At 39.7% G+C, this 22,184-nt stretch overlaps 2 protein-coding genes across 2 annotated transcripts in view; both read right to left on the minus strand.

Moving 5' to 3' along the window:
* Positions 1 to 4,964: 4,964 nt before the first annotated feature.
* Positions 4,965 to 7,786, minus strand: LOC134858131 (C-C chemokine receptor type 3-like). The gene is made up of 3 exons (XM_063874036.1): positions 7,661 to 7,786; positions 7,242 to 7,426; positions 4,965 to 6,494 (listed from the first exon to the last, which is right to left on the minus strand). The coding sequence occupies exons 2-3, from the start codon at positions 7,397 to 7,399 to the stop codon at positions 5,645 to 5,647; spliced, it is 1,008 nt and encodes a 335-aa protein (XP_063730106.1). The 5' UTR covers positions 7,400 to 7,426; positions 7,661 to 7,786; the 3' UTR covers positions 4,965 to 5,644.
* A 9,697-nt stretch (positions 7,787 to 17,483) lies between these two features.
* si:dkey-225n22.4 (collagen alpha-1(XXI) chain) overlaps positions 17,484 to 22,184 on the minus strand; it is a 63,748-nt gene continuing 59,047 nt past the window's right edge. The window contains exons 31-32 of the mRNA XM_063873976.1: positions 20,695 to 20,772; positions 17,484 to 20,243 (exon numbers count right to left, since the gene is read on the minus strand). Of these exons, the coding sequence (XP_063730046.1) occupies positions 20,056 to 20,243; positions 20,695 to 20,772 (266 nt within the window). The 3' untranslated portion in view covers positions 17,484 to 20,055. The remainder of the gene's footprint in view (positions 20,244 to 20,694; positions 20,773 to 22,184) is intronic.

The following is a 22,184-nucleotide window of genomic DNA, read 5'->3' on the forward strand; positions in this document are numbered from 1 at the left end:
TTCAATTGTACATCACTTTTTTTTAAAGCATGGCAGAACCTGTTCAAAGTGTCATGATCCTGGTTTCGTGTCTGTCATGTGTTTGTGTTGTGTGTTTTATTTTGAAAGGTTTTTCCCTCTTGTGTCAGGTTAAGTTTCACTCCCTGTCTTTAGTTTCCCTCCTTCCCCTGATAGTGTCATTGTGTTCACCTGTTGCCCCTGTGTTTCTCCTCCCCTCTCCAGCTGTGTGTTGTTTGGTGATTAGCCTTGTGTATTTAGTCTTGGTTCCCCTTTTGTCTCTTGTTCGGTCGTCGTCATTTCTTCCCTGATGTTGTACATGTTACCTGCCTGTTCCTGCCCGTCCGTCTGTCTGCTCCTGTTCCCAGTGTTCCTGTATCCCCTGGTTAGTGTTGGTGTAGTTATTTTTTCTTTGAAAGTACAGCTTTAATTTAAATAAAGCTTGCCTTTTGTTTGGACCCATACCTGCCTCCCGTTCATTTTACTGCACTTGGGTCCTGTTTCCCCAAACCCTGACACAAAGCATGGATTCCTCTGGAGAACATGCAGTCGCTGAAAGAAACTCGCTCTCAATCCTCATGTGAAATAGTGATGAACCATCCTTACAGTGTTCAGTGCACTGAAAAGAACTTTCTCTGACATACATTTTTTTTTTTCTTTCACATAATTGTATTAGGTTAATGGAAATAAATGATTAGTGCCATAGTGAGTGGAGTAAACATACACAATTTACCTCAGAATTGTAGCGGAGTACAAGTACAAAGTGGCATGAAATGGAATCACTCAAGTAAAGTACATTACATGTATAGTACTGGAGTAAATGTACTTAGTTACTTCCCACCTCTGCTAATAAGTCATGTCAGTCACAGGTTTGTGTAACAATGAGCAAATGCTTTGCTATTTGCTTGCAAACATGCTAAACTAAGTTGTTGAACAAAGAAAACAGTAGCTGCTTAGTTCAAACATGATATTATTTTAATTGGGAACATTTAGCTCAAAGCATCGCCTAACCCAGGGGTACCCAAACTACGGCCCTGTTGTGTCTCGTAAAATCTGTTAAGTTGATGTTTTAGTTCAGTCTTGTGACTTCCTGTTTTATTTTGTAGTAACCTGTCCTTCTCGTTACATATCACCTCACTCCTTCCCTTTGTGTGTTTTCCTCTCACTGTGATTGTCGACGCCGCCCGAATTGTCTGCACCTGTGTCCCCTTAGCCTGTCTATGTATAGTTCCTGTCTCCCTTTGTCTTGTGCCAGTTTGCTTAGTTTAGTTTATTAGTTTATGATGTCGTGGACAGTCCCCATTAATTTAACTGTCACAAAAAACAGTAAATGGGACAGCTTTAGCCGACATGGCTAATTTCCAGCTGCTGTCCCCGGCCAAATGGTAATAGACACCCTTAAATCACAATAAAAATCACAATCATCAACAGGGTTAGTTAAAAAGAAAGGACGAAAGACAAGTTAATAGAGGCGAAAGGATAAAAGAGAGCAATAAAATGCAAGCAACACATGTTACTACATACATGTTACATATAGCACATCAAAATCACATAACAGACACAAGGGGCAACATCCATGAACACAACATGTAACACACACGCCCAATCCAGAACAGACTAGTGTGTGCAGTTGTAGTTATCAGTGGGCCGTGTTTTTAAGTGAGCTGTAAAGGTGCTGATGTATGTATGTCTTTGATTTGAGTGGGTAGGGAGTTCCAGTTGTGTGTAGCTGTGACCGAGAACGTTTCGTCCCATGTTTTCTTCTCTTGTTATCGTATTTGCAAAGAGCTAAGAGCCAAGTTTTGTTTTATACTTTAACCTTTTGCTTTTTTTAACCTACCTCTGTAACCTTTTCCTCATAAGAGTGTTTTTTTGTTATTTATCTGTTACCTCGATGGAGCGATTATCACTAGGTTTGGCTAGTCTTGAAAGGCCCGGGGCCCAACTGCCCTTTGTACATTTTGAATTGGTGCTCAGCCCATTAAGAAAATATAATGGAATATGGCCCACACCTGAAAGTTGTGCTTTTCTTATATTTTACTTCTTTAATATATACAGTATCTCACAAAAGTGAGTACACCCCTCACATTTTTGTAAATATTTTATTATATCTTTTCATGGGACAACACTGAAGATATGACACTTTGATACAATGTAAAGTAGTCAGTGTACAGCTTGTATAACAGTGTACATTTGCTGTGCCCTCAAAATAACTCAACACACAGCCATTAATGTTTAAAGCACTGGCAACAAAAATGGGTAGCAGATGTATTAAATTTGGTGTTATCGCTCTCACACTGGTCACTGGAAGTTCAACATGGCACCTCATGGCAAAGAACTCTGAGGATCTGAAGAAAAGAATTGTTGCTCTACATAAATATGGCCTAGGCTATAAGAAGATTGCCAACACCCTGAAACTGAGCTGCCGCACGGTGGCCAACACCATACAGCGGTTTAACAGGACAGGTTCCACTCAAAACAGGCCTCGCCATGGTCGACCAAAGAAGTTGAGTGAATGTGCTCAGCGTCATATCCAGAGGTTGTCTCTTGAAAATAGACGTATGACTGCTGCCAGCATTGCTACAGAGGTTAAAAGGGTGGGGGGTCAGTCTGTCAGTGCTCAGACCATACGCCGTACACTGCGTCAAATTGGTCTGCATGGCTGTCGTCCCAGAAAGATGCCTCTTCTAAAGATGATGCACGAGAAAGCTCGCAAACAGTTTGATGAACACAAGCAGACTAAGGACATGGATTACTGGATCCACGTCCTGTGGTCTGATGAGACCAAGATAAACTTATTTGGTTCAGATGGTGTCAAGTGTGTGTGGCGGCAACCAGGTGAGGAGTACGAAGACAAGTGTGTCTTGCCTACAGTCAAGCATGGTGGTGGGAGTGTGATGGTTTGGGGCTGCATCAGTGCTGCCGGTTGTGGGGAGCTACAGTTCATTGAGGGAATCATGAATGCCAACATGTACTGTGACATACTGAAGCAGAGCATGATCCCCCTCCCTTCGGAAACTGGGCCTCAGGGAAGTATTCCAACATGATAATGACACCACAGATGGGACAGGGAGTTGCGTCGGATGGACCCCCGACTGGACAGGGACATGGGTCGGCGGGACCCCTGGTGGTACTGTTGTCGGCGGGGCACTCAACCTCACAGGGAAAGATGTTGGCGGGACCCCCGGCGGGACAGGTGACAGCAGGACCCCCAATGGACCAGAAACAGATGTTGGCAGGACTCCCAACGTAACAGGTGATGACAGGACCCCTAGCGGAACAGGAGCAGATGTTGGCGGGACCCCCAATGGAGCAGGACCTGATGTCAGCTTAACCCCCGGCAGAACAGGTTTCCCGCGGGACCCTCGACAGGACAGGATCAGAAGTCGAAGTGACCCACGACGAAACAGGAGAGGATGGAGTCAGCCGGGCCGCCAACAGGACAGGTGGGGATGGAGTCGGCAGGACAGACGAGGCTGGAGTCGGCTCATACAACTCTTGGTGAATAGAGAAAAACTGCTGGGTCCATTGTGGTTCGTCACGGTTGTGGGAGCAGGACCCAAATGCAGCGAAACAAGGGGAGGCAGGTATGGGGGGGTTTGAACTAAAAGTGCGCTCTATTAAATAAAAGCTGTTAACAAAACACAAAAGGCAAGGTATAAAAAAACTGAAAAGTAACAAATAAAAACTATGACAAACCAAGGGACACAGGAGGACAAGGGAGGGAAGATCAGGACACACCACAGGGAACAGACTCTCGGGAAAGTCGACGATAACAGGTGAGCACAATCAGACAGGAGGGAAACTAAAGACAGGAAGAAAAGTACACAAGACAGGAACTAAGACAAAACAAGATTCATTTCATAATACAACAGTAAACTATAAATACAAAAAACTGAGATCCTAACAATAACTCTCCCAAGGACCATTTGTGTGTCTTTTTGTTATACTTGCATAGTGAAACATGCAGACCTACGCTGCAGTTACTGTAGCTGATTCACTGACCCTCCCGAATGAGTGTGTGTGATTTATATCATTAATCTTATCAGTGACCTCCCACACAGTTGGTGAGAGTAACAGCGAACTGGTAGCTTTTTTTTTTACATGCAGGTCCCACTCAGTTGCTTAACTTTCATTTTGGATATCTTAAACTACAGTGAATATACTGCGTTGTACAGGGGAGTACTACAACATGGGTGTGTTTAAGCTTATGACTCAGCTTCTACAAAAGTCATAGTACACAACACTTCCTCTTCACTCCCGTTTGCAAAACATGCTGACTTATAATCTTCAGTGCATTAATGTCAGACTCTTTTAACTTTTCCCTTAACTTGACCTGTGCAATATCAGAAAAGAATGTAGATAAAGATCTCTTATCTGGACCGATTTCTTTTTCTGCAAGAGCCCAATACATTCAGGCTAGATATTTTGTAATTCTTCCCTCCTCCAATGTGGGCTAAAATGTTAGCCTGGCTATGTTAAGGTTGCAGTTGCAGAGAAAATGAGGTGCAGGAGAGTAGTATGACAGCTTAAAAGAGAACCCAGCACTGCTACATACTGTCACCAGGAAAGATGTAGCATTCACTAGCAATAAACAGCTAATGCTGATAGCTGATGATTTTGCAGCTTTTAAGTCATAATTAAGGCTGTTTTATAAATTTAAATCCCAAAATATAAAGGGGGTAAATATCAGATGGATATCCTAAGTTTTAGTAAATATCAAAATTATCTGCTGACACTTTGAGTAACTGAAAATGTTGTAGGCAGTGTGTTTTGGGAAAATACACACATTTTTATATCTATACCTAAATTCATGTTTATATGAGGAGAAATGTCCAGATCAGTGTTGCAACCTGTAAATGAACATTACAAATGTATTTGAACATCTAAACCAAATCTGCTGTCTAAAATGTGTGTTCTCAGGAAACAAGTTGAAGGGATGTTAAATAATACAGAAACATGTAACCTAGATTATAAGGGTTTATTGGATTAAACAGCTTGGGTTTACACAGGCAAATGCAAGAGTAAACTTAAACAAATATACAAATAGACATAAGATTGATATATGGACAAAATCAATAAAAATGTATGAACAAACAGCCATTTGACTAATTTCTAAAGGACAATGATTTGGCCCACTTCATTCATTATTGTGGAGTAAAACACTAAAGTCTTCATGGAAACATACCATAACCATATATGGTTATGGTTCAATGTTTTTAATGTTCTCTTCACTATTATTAATCTCTACTGGAAATGGAGAAAACACAAATGGCCCAAACAGTTGTCCTTGAGGTATGTCTGCATAGCCATAGCCTCAATGTGTATTTACATTTTCAAAGGAGAAACTCATCTCAGAGATGATAGAAATCCATCTCAGGATTTGCTGCATTTGTAGGGCCAGTAAAGCAGAACTAAATGAGGGTGTAGTGTGCATTTTTGCTGTGGAGGATGGGCGTGAATTATGTTTTTTTTTTTTTTTTTTTTTTTTTACCATCATTAGCAAATACATATATGGCAATAGCTTCTTTTTAGACCATTGATCACAACTGTACAGAAAAATGTCAACAGCTTGAAAACAGTGAATTTAGTATAATTGATAACCAAATATGGTCCTGATCCTGGGAAACAAAAGGCTCTGCCATTGCTAAATCTCGTTTCGCATACTTTTTGTAGACATATTGGTTCTGCTGTGTTGACTGACAGAAACATGCCTCTTTAAACCAGGAAAACGTTTCACCAGCAGCACTTTGAAATGGTTCTGAAACTTTTTCCCAACAAATGTGTAAAAGATAGGACTGATGCAAAAGTAAAAGTAAGCAATGGTACGTGTGATTTCAAGATAACCATGGAGCAACTCCTCATTCTCCTCGGTGGCTTGATTATGCATCAACCAGACAATGTTGTATGGAGTCCAGCAAGCAAAAAAAAGCAGTACAATGAAAAATATCAACCTGACAGTTTTGAACTTGGTAACTATTTTGGTCGAGATGACAGAGATAGCAATCCTAACGTAGCAATAGATAATAACAGCCAGAGGAAGGATCAAGAAAAGCAAAAGCTGGAGGTAAAATCCAGATAATCTCAACATTTTTTCATCAACAGTGTCTACCTCCAAAGGGTACGCCTGACAGAGGGTTTGGTTCAAAAAGGTGAAAGTTCTGTAGAGAATCATTGGCCTGATGCACGCCAAGCCGCTGACCACCCAAATTGCAGCGCATGAGATTACGGCATATCTTTGATTCCTCACTCGCATCGCGTTCAAGGAGTACACAACTGCAAGGTGTCGGTCGAAGGTCAAAAGAGTGAGAAAGAGGACTGAACTGTAGAAGCCCAGATAGTAGAGGCTACCAACGATCCTGCACATGACATCCCCGAAGATCCAGGCGGTGAGCTGCTTGTAGACTGCCGTGAAAGGAAGGCTGCTCATGAAGATCAGAGAGGACACCACCATGTTCAGCAGCAAGATGTTGGTCACAGTGGTCAGTTTCTCAAACCTAGCAGATAGTCATTTGAACCGATGGAGAGAAAAATAAATGCTTATTGGTCACACAAGCATTATTGACACTGCTGAAGTTACAACAGACCTTAAAGCAACGGCCCACATTTATTAAAAATAACGATACACACACACTGCTCACTCCGACTACATCTTCCTTTTGGGTAATTTAGCTTTTACAGGGTAAGGTCTAGAGTTAACTTGAAGGGCATTATAAGTGTGGATTATAATTACATAAGTGAAATGTTTTTTTTCTTGAGACCTATCGAACATTGAAAACACTAAGATCTGAGATGGAGGCCAGGCTTTAGTTGATTGAGACCCCTACTCTCAGAGGTCAATGCTCCAAAGAATAACAATGGTGCTGATGGAATCTAATGTTACCTATTCTTGAAAAGCAAGTTGATATGTTGATATGTTATTTGACCTTCAAATTGTCATTTCTAAAACTATGCGTTACCTTAAATAATTGTTCTTAATTTGATTTGAGCGTTCCCCTGTCAACTAAATTGACAAAATAGATGATTTTGTATACTGTTTAAATTGCATTTGCCACAGTATTTAAATTATTTTAATAATAATTGAGGTTAGTCAATATATATTTCTAAAAAAGGGCCTTAAAAGGGGGGAATACAATGCAATACTTCTAACTTCTCAAAAGGCACACCCAATCCACCATCTGTTTGGTGACTTATGTTCTCAGTTTTTCACTTAGGCTCCCAAGAGTTTTTGTTGATGTACTCACTGATAAATGATGACCAGGACAAGCCCATTTCCAAAGAGACTGAAAAGGAACATAAAGTGGTAGAGGATAGCGAGCCAAGACACCACAGACACTCTAGGCTCCTCATAATCAGGGTTGAATGTCAACGTGTTTCCAGAATAATAGCTTGTAGTTTCCATTGTTGTCTCAAATGTTGATGGGAAAATCTGCAAGAAACACAAATTCAGCCACAAACAGAAAATGCACAGATGGTACGGTTAGCAAGGATTTTAAATGATAAAATGATCAATTCTTTGAGGTGTAAAAGGGAATTAAATGCTACTTGTGAGATTTAGCAAGGCATGCAAATAAGAATTGCTAGAAAAGAGAAACAACGAGAAAGAAGAATTGAAAGCAGATGTTGGGGAGAATGAATATCATGCTTGACTAAGCTGACTTACCTTCTTTTGCTTGTTGTTCCACTTCCCAGAGCAGAGCCGTCTGACACACAGTGAGTTCAAGTCACTCCATAATAGGTCAGCCAGTTAGGGGAAGGAAGTATCAAAGTAGTGTGTGTTAGTGTGTGAGAAGGGGAGGGACTGGCTAAAGCACAGCTTCTTTAACCAAAACTTCCAAGGCTCCTCCCTGGACTGTTTAGTTGAGACTCTAAAGCTTTGTTACTTCTGTGCACATCGCTTGTGAATATACAGTAAAGTCACGTGTGTCTAACTAACTGCAATGTCATAAAGAAACACAGTATTGCAAAGGGTTGAGCACAGACTCATCACGCATGTTTGATAGTGACAAGATATTTCAGTATTGTGCCTTTCTCAATATTGTATAACGATGTAATGCATACTACATACAGTACATGCTCAATTAGCATGTACTGCAAATGTCTTACTTTATATACAATTAATCTGAATTCACCAGCAAGGTAAATATATCAATATAGCAACACAGATCTAATGACTGATTGTCGTGCAAGTCTTAACCTGCCAGAATCTTAAGAAATTTAACAAGCCATTTCCAAACAGGTGCTATTGTTGATAAAGTGGTTACATATTGGGATTCTAAATTCACTTTTCTTACCCTATTTTTTAAAGGATATACTGTATTAATGGCTTGCATCTATCGTGTTTATAATACCATTTGCATTTAGTGATGTTTACCTTTTTGTATCTCAAAGTCAAAGTCAGCTTTATTGTCAATCTCTCCACATGTACCAGAGATACAAAGGAATTGAAAAAACGTTTCTCTCTATCCCACAGCGAAGAGGTAAAGTGCACTGGCACTACAGATAAGACAGACATATCCTAACACTGAGTAACAATAAATAATAACGTGCACAGCAGATGCAGACATTTGCTAATGCTAAATAAACAACAAGAGTTCACAGTGTATCTGTAAGAAAGTAGCAGCAATCTGTATGGTTACAAGTTGTAATAGTGCAAATAGTCCTTTTTTTGGGGGGGGGGGGTAGCAGTCGAGTCCGGTGTGATTGCAGGCCAGCGGAGTAATCTGAGCTCCTTAAGTGTTTCTATAGTAGTGTCCAAAGTGTTGTAAAACTTGCTCTTGCTGATGTCTAGCAGAGCCTGTCGACTGTACTTATGTTCCGATGTGGACAGACGAGACGAACACAAAAAACTTTCGGACAAACACTTATTAAGCAAACAAAACACTGCACGATCGGGACAGAGAGAGGTCAGTGCGTCTACACGCACAGCCATCATTAGCGCAACCATCATTGCTGAGGTATTTCCACCAAGGAACAACTTCCAGTCTGAAAATGTCATTCAAAGCGAAACGGGACTAGAGTAAAATAAAGTAGAATATTCTTTATGGTGCGCCTTTGAGATTGTTAAGTCCCTACCATGTTGTTGTAGGGTTTGGGTGGTCCCTGTGTTTCTCTTTTCAGAACTTAAACCATTCCATATTGTGTTTACAGTTTGGAGCCAAATGTTAGATCTCTGTAAGGTGGGAAATGTAACTCATTGTTGGTGGTGGGCATGTCCTGACTGCTTTCACCTGCTCACTTGGGTTCTCACATGGATAGAGATCGGGTGTGAGTCGGAAGGGGACATTATCTGTTGACCTTGATCACCATTGAAATCACAATGAGACTTCCACTCGCTTGGATTGGGTTATATTTTTGCCTGCTTTTGGAATGAAAAACTAATGTAAAGGAGCAAATTTCTTTGAGCACGTCATTATGAATGTCCTCGTCTTTAGCTCCTCGCTGCTTTTTTTTGGGAATACCTTTGACCGCAGTATCGCTCATGGGTCAACTAAAAAATGGTTGGTTCAGTGCATTGTTGTACTTTGCTTAAAGGGGCCATATTATGCTTTTATGGGTTTTCCCTTTCCTGTAGTGTGTTATGTATGTCTGTGCATGTAATAGGTCTGCAAAAGCCAAAGCCCCAAAGTTCAGGCTAGAGGGAGATTCTCTCCCATATCTCTCCCCCCTGCGTGAAACGCGTCGATTGGATTCCTTTCTTTACTTCATTGTTCAGTTCCGTATCAAACTGACGTCACCTGATACAGAACTGAATTCCAGCCAATAGCAGTGAGAGCCACTCGAGCTTCAACAAGACTAAAGCCGAACCGAGTGGAGGAGCCATGGCGAGGAGAAGCTGCCACTTTCGCTGCAAACCAAAACTTTCTTTGTTTGCCATACCTAAGGAAGAAGATGTGAAGAACAAGTGGCTTGCATTTATTTTTACCACTATTACCCCGGAGCAAAACCCCAAGTTATGGTTTTGTTCTCGACATTTCACATACGTACAAACTTGTAAGAAACAGCGTCTCAGGGCATGTTAACATTTAATAACCTATTGATGTGGCATACCCACTTAATGGGAAGAAACTCAGCTACCAGACAATATTAACCATTATTACCAAAACGAAACACAACTCCAACACCAAGCGTCTAAATCAGCACTGAACGAAAACGAGCTAACTCTATATAGCACCGATTGCGCTACAGTGATTTTTTTTTTACTTCATGCTATCTGCACAAACTACACAAATGTACCGCTGAGATTCCAGAGATTCCATTGGTATAAGTCTCATCACTGTACGACCAAAACTCACTGAACTAGCTGCCAAGAAAGAGCAAGAAAACTGCTTCACTTTACAGAGCGATAACTACAAACAGTCTTACCTTTGCTGTTTGTGTTCAAAAGTTGTGTTCAAGGGCATAAAAACACTGCTGAAGGTTACTACAATGTCTCTGTGTCACTTTGAAATGATTACTGATAATCCATCATTATTTATTTGTAATAAACTGGTACGGCACAACAAGTGATGCCATTTTTTCAGAGTTTTTTTCAGGGGCGGGACATTTGACAAATCTCTAATCACAGCAGATTAGCCAGCTAACCAATCAGAGCAGAGTGCGCTTTTGCAGAGGTGGGGGTATGAGCTCTTCAGAGCATTTTCAGAGTGAAAAGTGATACTTTATGGCACAGTCAATGTGAGGAAAATAAAGCGCCTTTTCAACATTAAAGCTTGAAAACATGCTCTAGTGGAGCAACAAAATACATATATGAACCTGACAAAGTAGCATAATAGGGGACCTTTAATCTTCTTGAGTTACTTCTTATGCAGATGACAAAAATTCCAAGCTTGAGACCTAAAACCAGTAAACTAACTTCTTATAGTCCTTACGGATTACTTTATTCTACATATTGTGTTTGTCTGCAGTAATGGAAATGTTGGATTTGTAGGGCAGTGTGCAATCTTGAGTTATTCCAAAGAAAGAGGAAGACATTTGTGCTGCAGTCAGGGATTTTCTCCTAAACGATAGGTAGTCATATCCTCCCTTTTGTGTAATAGTCAACTATATCATCCTGAGTGTCACTTTTTCACTGGCTCACATCGAGGGTGTTGCATATGCAGGTGTCAACACACCAACCCCATGAATACAACTTAACATTTCCCTTAACGGCGGTAACAACATTGAATTGTGACATTTAAAAAAAAATGTTACAACAAGTTCTGCATCTATTTGTAACCGCTTCCTACCTAGAAATGTTGCATATTACGTCCTTTGTTATTAAGGTTAATGTGTCTGCCAAGAAAAACGTCAAAGGAGATTGTAAATACAACTTTATGAAACGAAAAGTGCAAAAAACTGTGGGAATCTGTTCAATTGTGAGCTTAAAGTGTGTTTTTAACAGTTTGGTGATGTAAGGATATCACACATTTAGTACTCATAGTTTTGGCAATTATACACAAAAACAAGTTATCTATGGGGAGTTTCTTTTAAGGAAAACATACATTTATTTTGGCTCTTCGTCTCAAGGGCACACACAGCCTCCCAGCCTCTATGTATTTGTGCCTTAGCAGTGAAGCATCTTTTGTTGTTGTACAGAGTCTATATGTTTTGTTGTCAAACACAGCAGCATGATAGTAATTTGTCCCCACAGATGGTACAATCATGTCTACAAAGAAATAAGATTAAACCTGCCTCAACAGCAAGTAATATGAACATTACAGGTTCCATAACAACACCCTGATATCTCGAGCCAGTGGACACATGTGTTCGAGTGTGTACAGCAGGTTCAGTGAGTTCAGCTGCACGAACTGAGCCGATGGGGGATTTGAGCAATAAACGTCGTTCCAAAGGCACGTTAACAGTACTAAATGAGGGAGAATGCAGATCAATGCTCACTCTTTAAACCCTGCTCAGATCTCTGTCAGGGGATTTGGACAAACAGCATTTCTCCTCCATTCCTACACTGTGCTCAGGGTGAACATTAGCTTGCAAATGGTGGAATAACTCAAGCAAGCACATGTTGATACCTCACTGAATACTGCAAATTACACTAGCTGAGGGAAGAGAAAGACGAACCAACAGGAAAAGGCTGGTATTCGCTATGTTTTATACAGTCAATGTTATCATTTCTTCTCTCAACACTTTTTGAATTCCCTTCCCTGCCTGTAGCCCTCCAATTCAAGGTCATTAGTTCCTGAAATGCATCTCGAAAAAACTAAGCAAATGAAACTAGGAAGTAATGAGGTCCAAAATACCTACTTGATAAGAAAAATATTATATTGAGATGGGTCTTATCAGATGTTGACAAGAAACAATAAAATAATGTCAGCACACTCCATTTAAATTTTCTCAAATTCTGAAACTGAAGTTGGGAAATTGGTACTTCGGAGACTTTGGTGTGTTGGAAAGTAAACTTAGTAAGGATTTAATTCTAAAAATGGTTCCTTTAATTCCCAAGACTTGACATTTTCTACCTGTCCAGCACGGTGTTGTCAGACCTTCCAAACAGTCCCGATCACCTCACTCTCATCAACATAAATGTGCGTTGCCTTGAACGTGGATGAGATAAGGCACCAACAGTGTTGAGCAAAAAGCGTTAGTCAGGTGTACGGCAGCCACTTCCTGAATAGTCATTCCTATGTTACCATGGTTCCCATGTTCCCCAGATTTATTTAGCATATCATGGTAAGAATGCAAGGGGTTCAATATTCCCAGGGTCCCATGCTCCCTAGTTTTACATATGGGCTTCTCAGGATCCCAAGTTCTCATGTTCCTATGATTTCCAGTTCACCAGATGTGCTCTCCAACGGTCCTTTGTTATTCAGTTCTCGCAGGGTCCTATGTGCTCCAGTTCTACATCCGTTCCCTCTCTGTGTCATATTTTACAATGGTCATATGAATTCCAGCTCTATATTTGCGTAATATACCATTCCGGTTACCAAATTGATAAACAGGACCAGCATATTCTCCATAAACTCTGAGTCATTCACGATCAACACTTGCCACAGCCCAGCAACCAGACTGCTGATGACAGACACATGTAAAGATAGGGTACACCTTCACTCTTAGATCCTAGTTATAAAAAATGTTCTCTTTTCTTTCAAGGCCAATCATGTCAAATGCCCAATATAGTATGGAAACTACATCCCCTTAAATATTTGTTCAGGCTCTGAGGCAATTAAGTTAATTCACTTTTAATCAGGGTGCCTCTTCATGATCAAGACTTCTGTTGAATCTCAAAGGCAACCAGGTGGTAAGACCCAAAGTAAAATCAGCAGGAGATCTCAGGAGTGCCAGTGGTCGCTAGAGGCAGTCATTTCACAGTTGTGAATATTTTCTGATACAGATTCTGATAAACCAGATAACCACTGCTCCTTTTATACAATATTGTAGATTCTCGAGATGTTCAACATTTCAAAATGTTTTATATTGTGTCTCTTTAAGTAACTCAATCCTTTATTGCTGCTGCTTTAGGTGTCATGGCATGACAGTCATATGTTGCGTTTTCTTTTTTTTGTGATGTGAGTGGCAGTTGAAGGACCAGGGCTCGGATCCACAGTATCACATTGCTGTTCCATATTTGAACTGAGTTAGCGGAGTATCAGAAAAGAGTTTTACTAGGGAGTGGTGTGGAAATATTGGTGTCCATTGGTGCATTCTCCAATCCGGAGCTACCAAATATTTCATCCACTTGCTGTTTAAAGGACACAATCGATTTTTGTCAAAGTCCAAAGTGGCTTTTCCACACTTTGCTGTAAAGAGGTCCCTCCTTCACCAGTGTTGCAACTATATGAGACATTTATAATGACATGGCCATTGTGGCCTGTCTTCAGTCCCTTAATATGTGGTTAGCACATTACCGTTTGTTTCGTGTGAATGTGAATCTTTTGCAATCCTTTGTCTTCCTTTTTTTTCAGAACAGTGTACTTTGTAGGTATCTCCTTTTCAAGTAGTTTTTGTTGACTAATGCTTGGATTCTGTGAAAACATTGCAGAATTTTATCAATATTTTTATACTTTATTCCAATCCTGAGATTACTAACAGTCATGATACCTGTCGGCCATTCGTAGCATTCTGGCTGTCAGTAAGGGTGGGGAGATGGGAGCAAACCGTGAAGAGAATGACTGCAGTGGTAGCATGGGATGGGAACCAGCGTGAATATAGCTACCTGCTGGTTCTAGAAACTCTACGCTGAGGAATAAGACTAGGTTTCTACTGTAGATACATTTTTTAGGTTGAAATTATTATAAAGATATTTGCAAAAGTAACAATCTATATGCATTTAAATACTTGTGTTTTGCATATGTGAGGATCCACATTGCCACTGTCTGTGTGGGTGTTTGTCTCCCCGGCTGGGCGTGACTGACCCACATTTGGAATGGCACCTCTGCAGCTGTTGCTCATGCATCCTTATTGCCACCACTCACCGTCACTTGCTTAAAAGCCCAGTCATCATCTCCAGTCTTTTCCAGTTAGTCAGATTTCCACTCGTGGTCAAACGTCCTGGCTAACTTAGCTCCTAGTATGAGAACAGTTCTGTTTATTTCCGCCCGACTAATTATCTCTCTCTATGTCAGATCCTCGGCTGACCCGGCAGCCTGCTTTGTCCAGCCGTCTTTCTCGTCGCCCTCGCTCTGCCCGCTGCACACCTCCTGTAATTAAACGGCCTGTTCTAAACTCAATCCCTGTCTCAGTGTTTGTATTGTGGGTTCAGTCTCGCCGCTCCACGTGAGCCTAACAGCATATTAAAAAAGACAATTTCCCTTCATGTGTCCTGCTGCTTTTAGTTATTCTAATAAGTGACATTAAACTACTGAATATCAGGTTTGGGTCCACATTTGGGTACAGGGTAGGATGAAGCGCTCAGAGTAGGATATATGATGAAGTAAATAGTGAAGTATACAGAATGAAGTGCACAGAATAGGATATGTGATGAAGTGCATTAAATACTATACATTATTAAGTGCACAAAGTAGTATACAGAACAACAGACCAGCGTTTTATTTGAGTTTGGCTTTCTAATTGTGCACTGCTGGCAATCACATTGTTACTATGGTTACCACATTGTAAGCAGGAACACTGCTTTTATTGATCATAAGATTGCCATCACAACAGGATTTTAATAGATGTTTATCTTTATAGGTAAGTTAATCAGATGATCAACTTTCAGGAAATGTTGTTTGCTTTTTAAGATCAGAAATAAACCACATGTTGGTAGGACACAAGGTTTGATTGGCAACCTTCACATCAGCCCCGAGTCAGTTTTACGATCTGAAAGCAGATTCAATCTGCACAGATCTCACCTTTATGAAGCGTATAAGCTGACAGGATCAAAGAAGACATTCCAAAGTCAGTGTGTTCGTTAGTGTGTTATATTCCTGATCAATAATTAATCAAAGGGTGGATTTGTGTGAAAGCTCCCTTTGAATTAGGCTGTAGCCTATTTTTAAACCAAAACCCGTACTGTCAGAAATATTATTCATCAAAACTGCAATCAAGAAGTCAGTGAAAACTCAGTGTTTCATAATTAAGGTTTATTTTGATATAGAATCATATTACAACCAAACTTTGAAAGCAATGCATTTGCAAAATATACAAAAATATGTTTAGAAATACAATTGCGGTCATTTCATTACACCACTAAATACGGATATTAGAAATAACATGTCCTCTAGATGAAACTCCATAGTTTCATCTTCAAACTATGGAGTTTCATCTACAGGACTTTGTTGATGATCCAAATCGGGGGAAGTTGGACACGTGGTAAACAGCAACTTAAACTAATGGCGGACAGGTTTGAGGTTCTGATTAGCAGAGCCTATGAGTTTATGCTAGAGGCATATCGCCAGAGATTTCGTAGTTTAAAGAAACAGGATTCTCAGCAGTTCTGCTGCAGGAAGCTGCTGACTGTTGGGTGCCCAGTGTCACATTTCTCCAGGAAGTATGGTGGTCGTGAGCACGTCGTGAATAAACAAAAAATATCATTATCTTAGGGTGGGGGTGTTACTTGCTCTCTCCTTAGTGCACAGGTGCACTTAATCTGCCCCTGGCTCGGCCTTTGCCCACGTGTTCCAAAATTCAGCTAATCACCGGTATAAAAGGAAGCATGGAGGAGAAAGATTGGCTCTCTGACTGACGCTGGCCGACACTCTCTCGTTGCAGACCTCTATCTGTAGTTAGGACTTAGCGCTGCATTCTTTATGTCTTGACTCTTTTGCCTGGAGGACCTGGTAGTCTAGTTTTCGTGGCGTTGTTTTATCATTTTAGGTTACACACCTGCCTTTTAGTTAAGGGGGAGAAGTTCTGGGTCCTACAGCCCATGGTGTGGCTGGCTCAGGCTCCCTCCACCTTCTTTGTGCTCTTTTGGCCAGTCCTCCAGACCTTTCTCGTGTTAACATCTTAACATTGAAAAGGATATGAATTGATGTATTCTTGAATATATTACAATTACCGAGAATAATGCATAGGAACAACATCATGCATGTCTTAACCCGTGTAATATATTTAATAATTAAAATGACTTACATTTAGGTCAAAATGCCAAAGGTGAAAAGGTCACCATCTGCAAAATGTAGAAGATGACTGATAACCAAGTTGAATGTAGCATCAAATTGATATGGTACTGCAAAAAGCCTTAGGTAAAAATGTAGAACGTGGGATTGGGTGTAGAAAACACTTGTTCTGTCTTGATAACAACAGTCAGGGTTCACCTAACCTCAATCTAGTATGCACAAATGTGTTCCCTGTGACGTGAGTTTTAGGGTAGTAAAATGTGTGTAGGCGTACTCCAGAAATGTGGTATTGTATTCCCAGGGGTCTTTCTATCCAAAGAGGGCAATACTGTGGCGCTGATCTTGTATATAAGATATATAAATTCTCGCGCCCGTATACAAGATAATGCACGGACGTTAACAACAACACAACGTTGGACCTCCGTAAAAACAAAGCTGTCTCTGCCGTCTGACGATCTATTTGACACGATTTTCATATTTCTGGACTAAATATGCTGTTTTGGACAAACAGAAATATTGTTCTCTGTCATCACTTTCACATTTGACAGAGAAAATCTGTATTTTGCTATGAGGGCACACACCGAAAGTAAGAGGCTGCAGCGCCCCTGTTACCCGGTTTAGACAAAGCCCTGGTTCCTTTAATTTTTAGGAACTCACAACAGGCAGATCAAAAAATGGATGACAAAATTGTGTCTTCTTGTACGGGTCAAGATCCTACATATTGCAATTTCATTTCATTAGCACATTCATTGTCCCCAAAGGATGGACTTTGATCATTTTAATGACCCAATGCCTTGATGGGAGTATCCGGGGAACATGTACATTACTGGAAAGTACAGCAAAATCATGAATGTTTCATCAAACTATTTATAACTATGGCATTTCATTCATGTGATGCCTGAGATATAGCCTGAGATTTATTTTATAAACCTGTTAAATGTAATTGACATAATGGTTGCAAACATTTGAACAGAAAAGTAAGCAAAAACATAATTTGGCAGCATACGGTAAAGTCATTTAATATCATCATACAACAAAATCATGTCTAATCTTTTTCAAAAATGTAAATGGCAATAGCAATAAGCAGCGAGATTGTCACACTTATATCAGTACTCTTTCAGCAGGACTGTATTTGCTTGATGCATGGCTGATTGTTTCCTACTTTTTAAGACTTGAATGATAACATAAGATATGGCTTGCTTCTCTAACAGAGATGATACCTTAAACCTGTGCAGCTTATTTCAGTCCAAATTTACAGTTTGAGAGCAACAAATAAGCGTCTGGAAAATGCCACTCTGAAGCCTGAACCCTAGAGAGAGGTGCTAAACCGTTTGTTACTCCACAAGGCCTTTGGAAGAGTTCCAAGTCTTTGACATGTAAGTCTTATCAGTCCTCAACATACATGGAGTGCCACTTTTCTTGAGAAACTGGCACTAAAGCAATTTAGCACATAACCACCAACACTTTCCATAAATGGAGATGGAAAAACAGTCAATATAAACAAAACATATGTTGTCTTTATCCTTGTAAACAGACTGTAAAAAAACAAAACGTACTGAGACGCTGTCGAAGCATATTATTGCAATATGGAATTGAAATAGCTGTTTGGCTATTTGGCATTTGCCAACACACAGCTTCACTGAATTCCTTTTGTAAATTGGCTTTGGATGGACCATTGGCCATAGTTTTCATTCGACTAGATTAAAACATAGACAGGTCAAATGTACTCAGTATGATTTGATAACAATTGCAAAAAATAAATCTGTTTGGTCACATTGTTAGCCCACTACCTTCACAAAATTCAACATATGCAGATAATAGTCATATTGGGTCCTATCGTACTGAAAAACACAAAAGCAGTTGAACGAACAAAATACAACTAGGAAATCTATTTTCAAGCAAGCATGGAGCTGTACAAGTTTCCAGGCAGCTAATCATATCCCAGCACACACAGCTACAGTAACAGAGTAAAGGCAACAGACGAGCTTTAAATATGGGGTGTCCGAAATACCCAATGCTTTACTCAATATAAAGCAGCAAATTTACATTTATGACACTTACAAATCATCATAGTTTATCATCATCATTACATGTTAAAAGTTGTACAACCAAAATTCTTGCAAATAAAAATGTGATGCATTGCATTCTGGGATTGTTAGCATAAAGTACTGTCCAAGTTGAAGGTAATTTTAAAAAAAAACGATAAGCCTGCAAAAATGTAATTTTAAAATCATAATTTTGATAATTCAATGTAATCCACACACAGATGCAAATATAAGTCTATAATATTGGCTTAAAAACTAAACAAATATGAAACTACAAGATAGACAGTGACATGTTTCTTACAACCCCTCGTCTCACAGTGATGGATTACACAACTCCCGGTGCTCTATAAACAATAGGTCATAGAATATGTTATTTCCACCAGAATTTATTACTGTTTGGATGAACTGAAAAGCAGGCTGACAGGTCACAATGTACTGCAATATAACAATGCTGTATTTGAAGTGATTCCTCATTTATTTATTAACTTCAAGGTTGCTTTTTTTTCACCAAAATGCCTGACGGTTAGGTCACCTTTTGCAAAGTAATCATGTGAAAATAGTGTGTCCTGTTCTTTCGTTGTGACTTATCCACATACATTTTTAGGGAGCGTACTGTACTTTTTAACATCATTTGAAGACAATCATTTCTCTTGGTCAGATCTGCACTGAAGGAAGGAATAATATCTCACTGGTTGATATGGACCTCTTTTGATGAAGCTAATGGGAACCACAGCACAGCATGAGTGTTATCTACTTCTATTCATAGTATAGGGTTATATGCAGATGTAATATGACTCATATTCTGGAATAAATTAATAATCATTCATTAATTAAAGAAGACTTTGCCTACTGCTATTCTACTGAGTCCCGAGTAGAATACATCTTATGATTTGCCACATTACCTCACACAAGAGGGCAAATGGTCTTTTCAGCCTCAGATCTTTCATAATTATTTAATAATTTTCTATTTTATATATTTTGTTTAGGAAGTGTGTCATATGGTTTGCGTTGAAATTAAATGAGAAGAGGGATTGATCCAATGTATTAACAAAACCTTCGGAAACATTGACTTAAACAAAGAGTAAAAGAGGAGGTAGCTATTCATAAAGTTATTTCAAATCCTATTTGTCTTGCTATTTACACAAAAAACAGCTCGGTAATAAAAATGTTGGTGCTTACCTGACTTATTTGGAATGAACCCCACTTTCGTAAGCTGCTTTTCAAACTTGGCAAGAATAAATTAGCCATGTAAGTCTGGTATCTCAGTCAGATACTGTAGGTAGCTAGCGTGCTGACTGTCTTTGATCATGAATTCCATAATCAAGAATTGATGCCCTGCCTATTTCACTTTAACTCAACTAATGAGATTATTTCTGCCTCCAGTGCAGCTGATCTCCACACACACACGTTGTTATAAAGGAGTCAACAGTCATACACATCTCTGTAAAACAGTGATACAGTAAATCGCATTCTGGAAACATTCTGTTTTCAATAGCATCCTCTCCCCTGCTCCTTCATCATCAGATGTTGGGTCCTTTGCTGTAATGTTCCCTGAGGTTGTAGTTTTGATAACACATGGAAACATCACAAACCCCTGGAAGTCCTGGATGGCCCCGTTTACCAAGATCTCCTGGAGGCCCTGGTTTTCCAGGAATTCCCTCACTTCCTGGATGGCCAATTCCATCAAAGCCACGTGGACCCTGAATTCCTGCAATGATAAAGAAAGAACAAAAAACACAGCTATAACTGGTACTTCTGCCTCATTTATCGCAAGAGAGCTCCATTAAATTAGGTCATAGTTCTTGCTCTATGAACTAAAAATAGCACATGCTGGATCATAAATTACATCTACTCATGAATTAATAAGCTATTATAGCTTCCAGAGAAATTCAGCACTCACTGTCTGTAACTTTCCCTCACATCCTTCATACCCCACCTACCGAGCTGTCACTTAAAGTACTCATAGAAACTTAAGTAAGAACAGGATCCACCCACATAATCATTAAAAATGTAACAGAGCAAACAGCCTTGATGCATTTGAGTTGAATATCCACAGATCGGAACGGACAAATGTCAGAACACCGTGGTTAGGTTGAAGAAATAGCTTAATGGGGGAAGACATGTTAGGAAACAAAAAAGAAAAAGGGCTTTTTGCATACCTGGCTGTCCAGGTGGTCCTGGAGGTCCAATGTAACCTTCACCTTTGCCGCCTTTAAGCCCTCTTGGTCCCATGTCACCTGGGGAAATAATATATATGCTTTAAACCCTTACATTAAAGCTTTAAAAAATTAGCTTTGAGAAACCGAAAGGCTATTATCCCTCTAAAGCAGCTATTTCTAATCCTTCACTGTGGAAGAGTCTGCAGGATTTCATTACAAAGTAACACTACAGCAATTTATTTCACTAACTTGGACTTATTCAACCCTATCATCTAAAGGAATGTTTTGGGTTACATATACCTCCAAAGAAGGTTCAGTTTTACATTGTTATCCATAAAAGACTTCGCTGCAGATAAATATTTTTTTGTGAAATCAGGGTTGGCTCAAAATTCTCTGCAGGACATAACGTAACGGAAAGAGTCTACAGCCATAACAGTGCTTTAAAACAAATATGAATATAATGCTAACAATGTCAAAGCCATTATGATGATGTTAAGCAGATTAAAATGTCCACGATCCCAATTTAGCTTGTTATCATGCTGTAATTTGCTAATTAGTTGTACACACAAACTGCAGCTGAGGCTGATAGGAATGTTATTCATTTTGCAGGTGTTTGATTGTAAACCAAAGTGTTGTAAACATTCAAAGTTCAGTTATGGTGTTCCTATAATGATTGCAATTCATACTGAAGGTAAGATGAATATCTTTACTAAATTACATTGCAAGGGATCTTTCAATAAAAACTGAACACGTGAATAACTCAAACAAATTCATCATCCAGAAACCCTGAATGTCTACAAAATATATATACAGTTGTAGATGTTTATACGTATATTAACGACAAATATTTTGGGTAAATACATTTGATTTGCTGGTCAGGAAAAGTCATGGATATACCACAACAAATCGGATTTGTCTTCTGGGCGCCATAAATATCATTGCAAGTGGTTGAGATTTACTAAAGACCAAAATCATGGACTGACAGAAAAACCATCAGCATGGCAGAAAAAGCCTCCATGTACAGTTTATTCCTTAGTGTCATTATAAAAGCTCCAATTGCTGGATCCTTCCCTGTCCACAATCCAACATGATAGTGTCTTTTAGTAGACCCTCTGTGCATTTCCACCTCTTTCAAACTTCAAAATGCTTCCAAGATACTTTCAGTAAACCTCTCATTTCAAGTGTAGCTTTCAGTCGCCTCCCTCCACGTTTTCAACCAGGCTGATACCTCTGAAGTGGCTGTTTCCCTGAAGTTACCAGTGTACATGGAGCACAGCAGCGGTGTGGTTCACGGCTGATTAGCCACTCCCTGTCTTGAAGTGGTTATAAATCAAAGACAGCTCTCTGAGATGTGTTTGCATTCAGTTGTTGTCTTTTGCTCTGCTGACTTTCACTGATGTTCTCTTGTTTAATGATCTTGTTTTATGGGGTACAGTGAACATCACATATCCAATTTGCTTGTCGTTGACACTGTTTAGATTTTAACCGTT

This window comes from Eleginops maclovinus, chromosome 21 (genome assembly GCF_036324505.1).
Source record: "Eleginops maclovinus isolate JMC-PN-2008 ecotype Puerto Natales chromosome 21, JC_Emac_rtc_rv5, whole genome shotgun sequence".
Classification (NCBI taxonomy): Eukaryota; Metazoa; Chordata; class Actinopteri; order Perciformes; family Eleginopidae; genus Eleginops; species Eleginops maclovinus.

Coding starts and splice junctions, on each gene's coding strand:
- LOC134858131 (XM_063874036.1), bottom strand. CDS start 7,399: ATGGAAACTACAAGCTATTATTCTGGAAACACGTTGACATTCAACCCT. Junction 6,495..7,241: donor GTCCTGGTCATCATTTATCA/GTGAGTACATCA, acceptor ACTATCTGCTAG/GTTTGAGAAACTGACCACTG.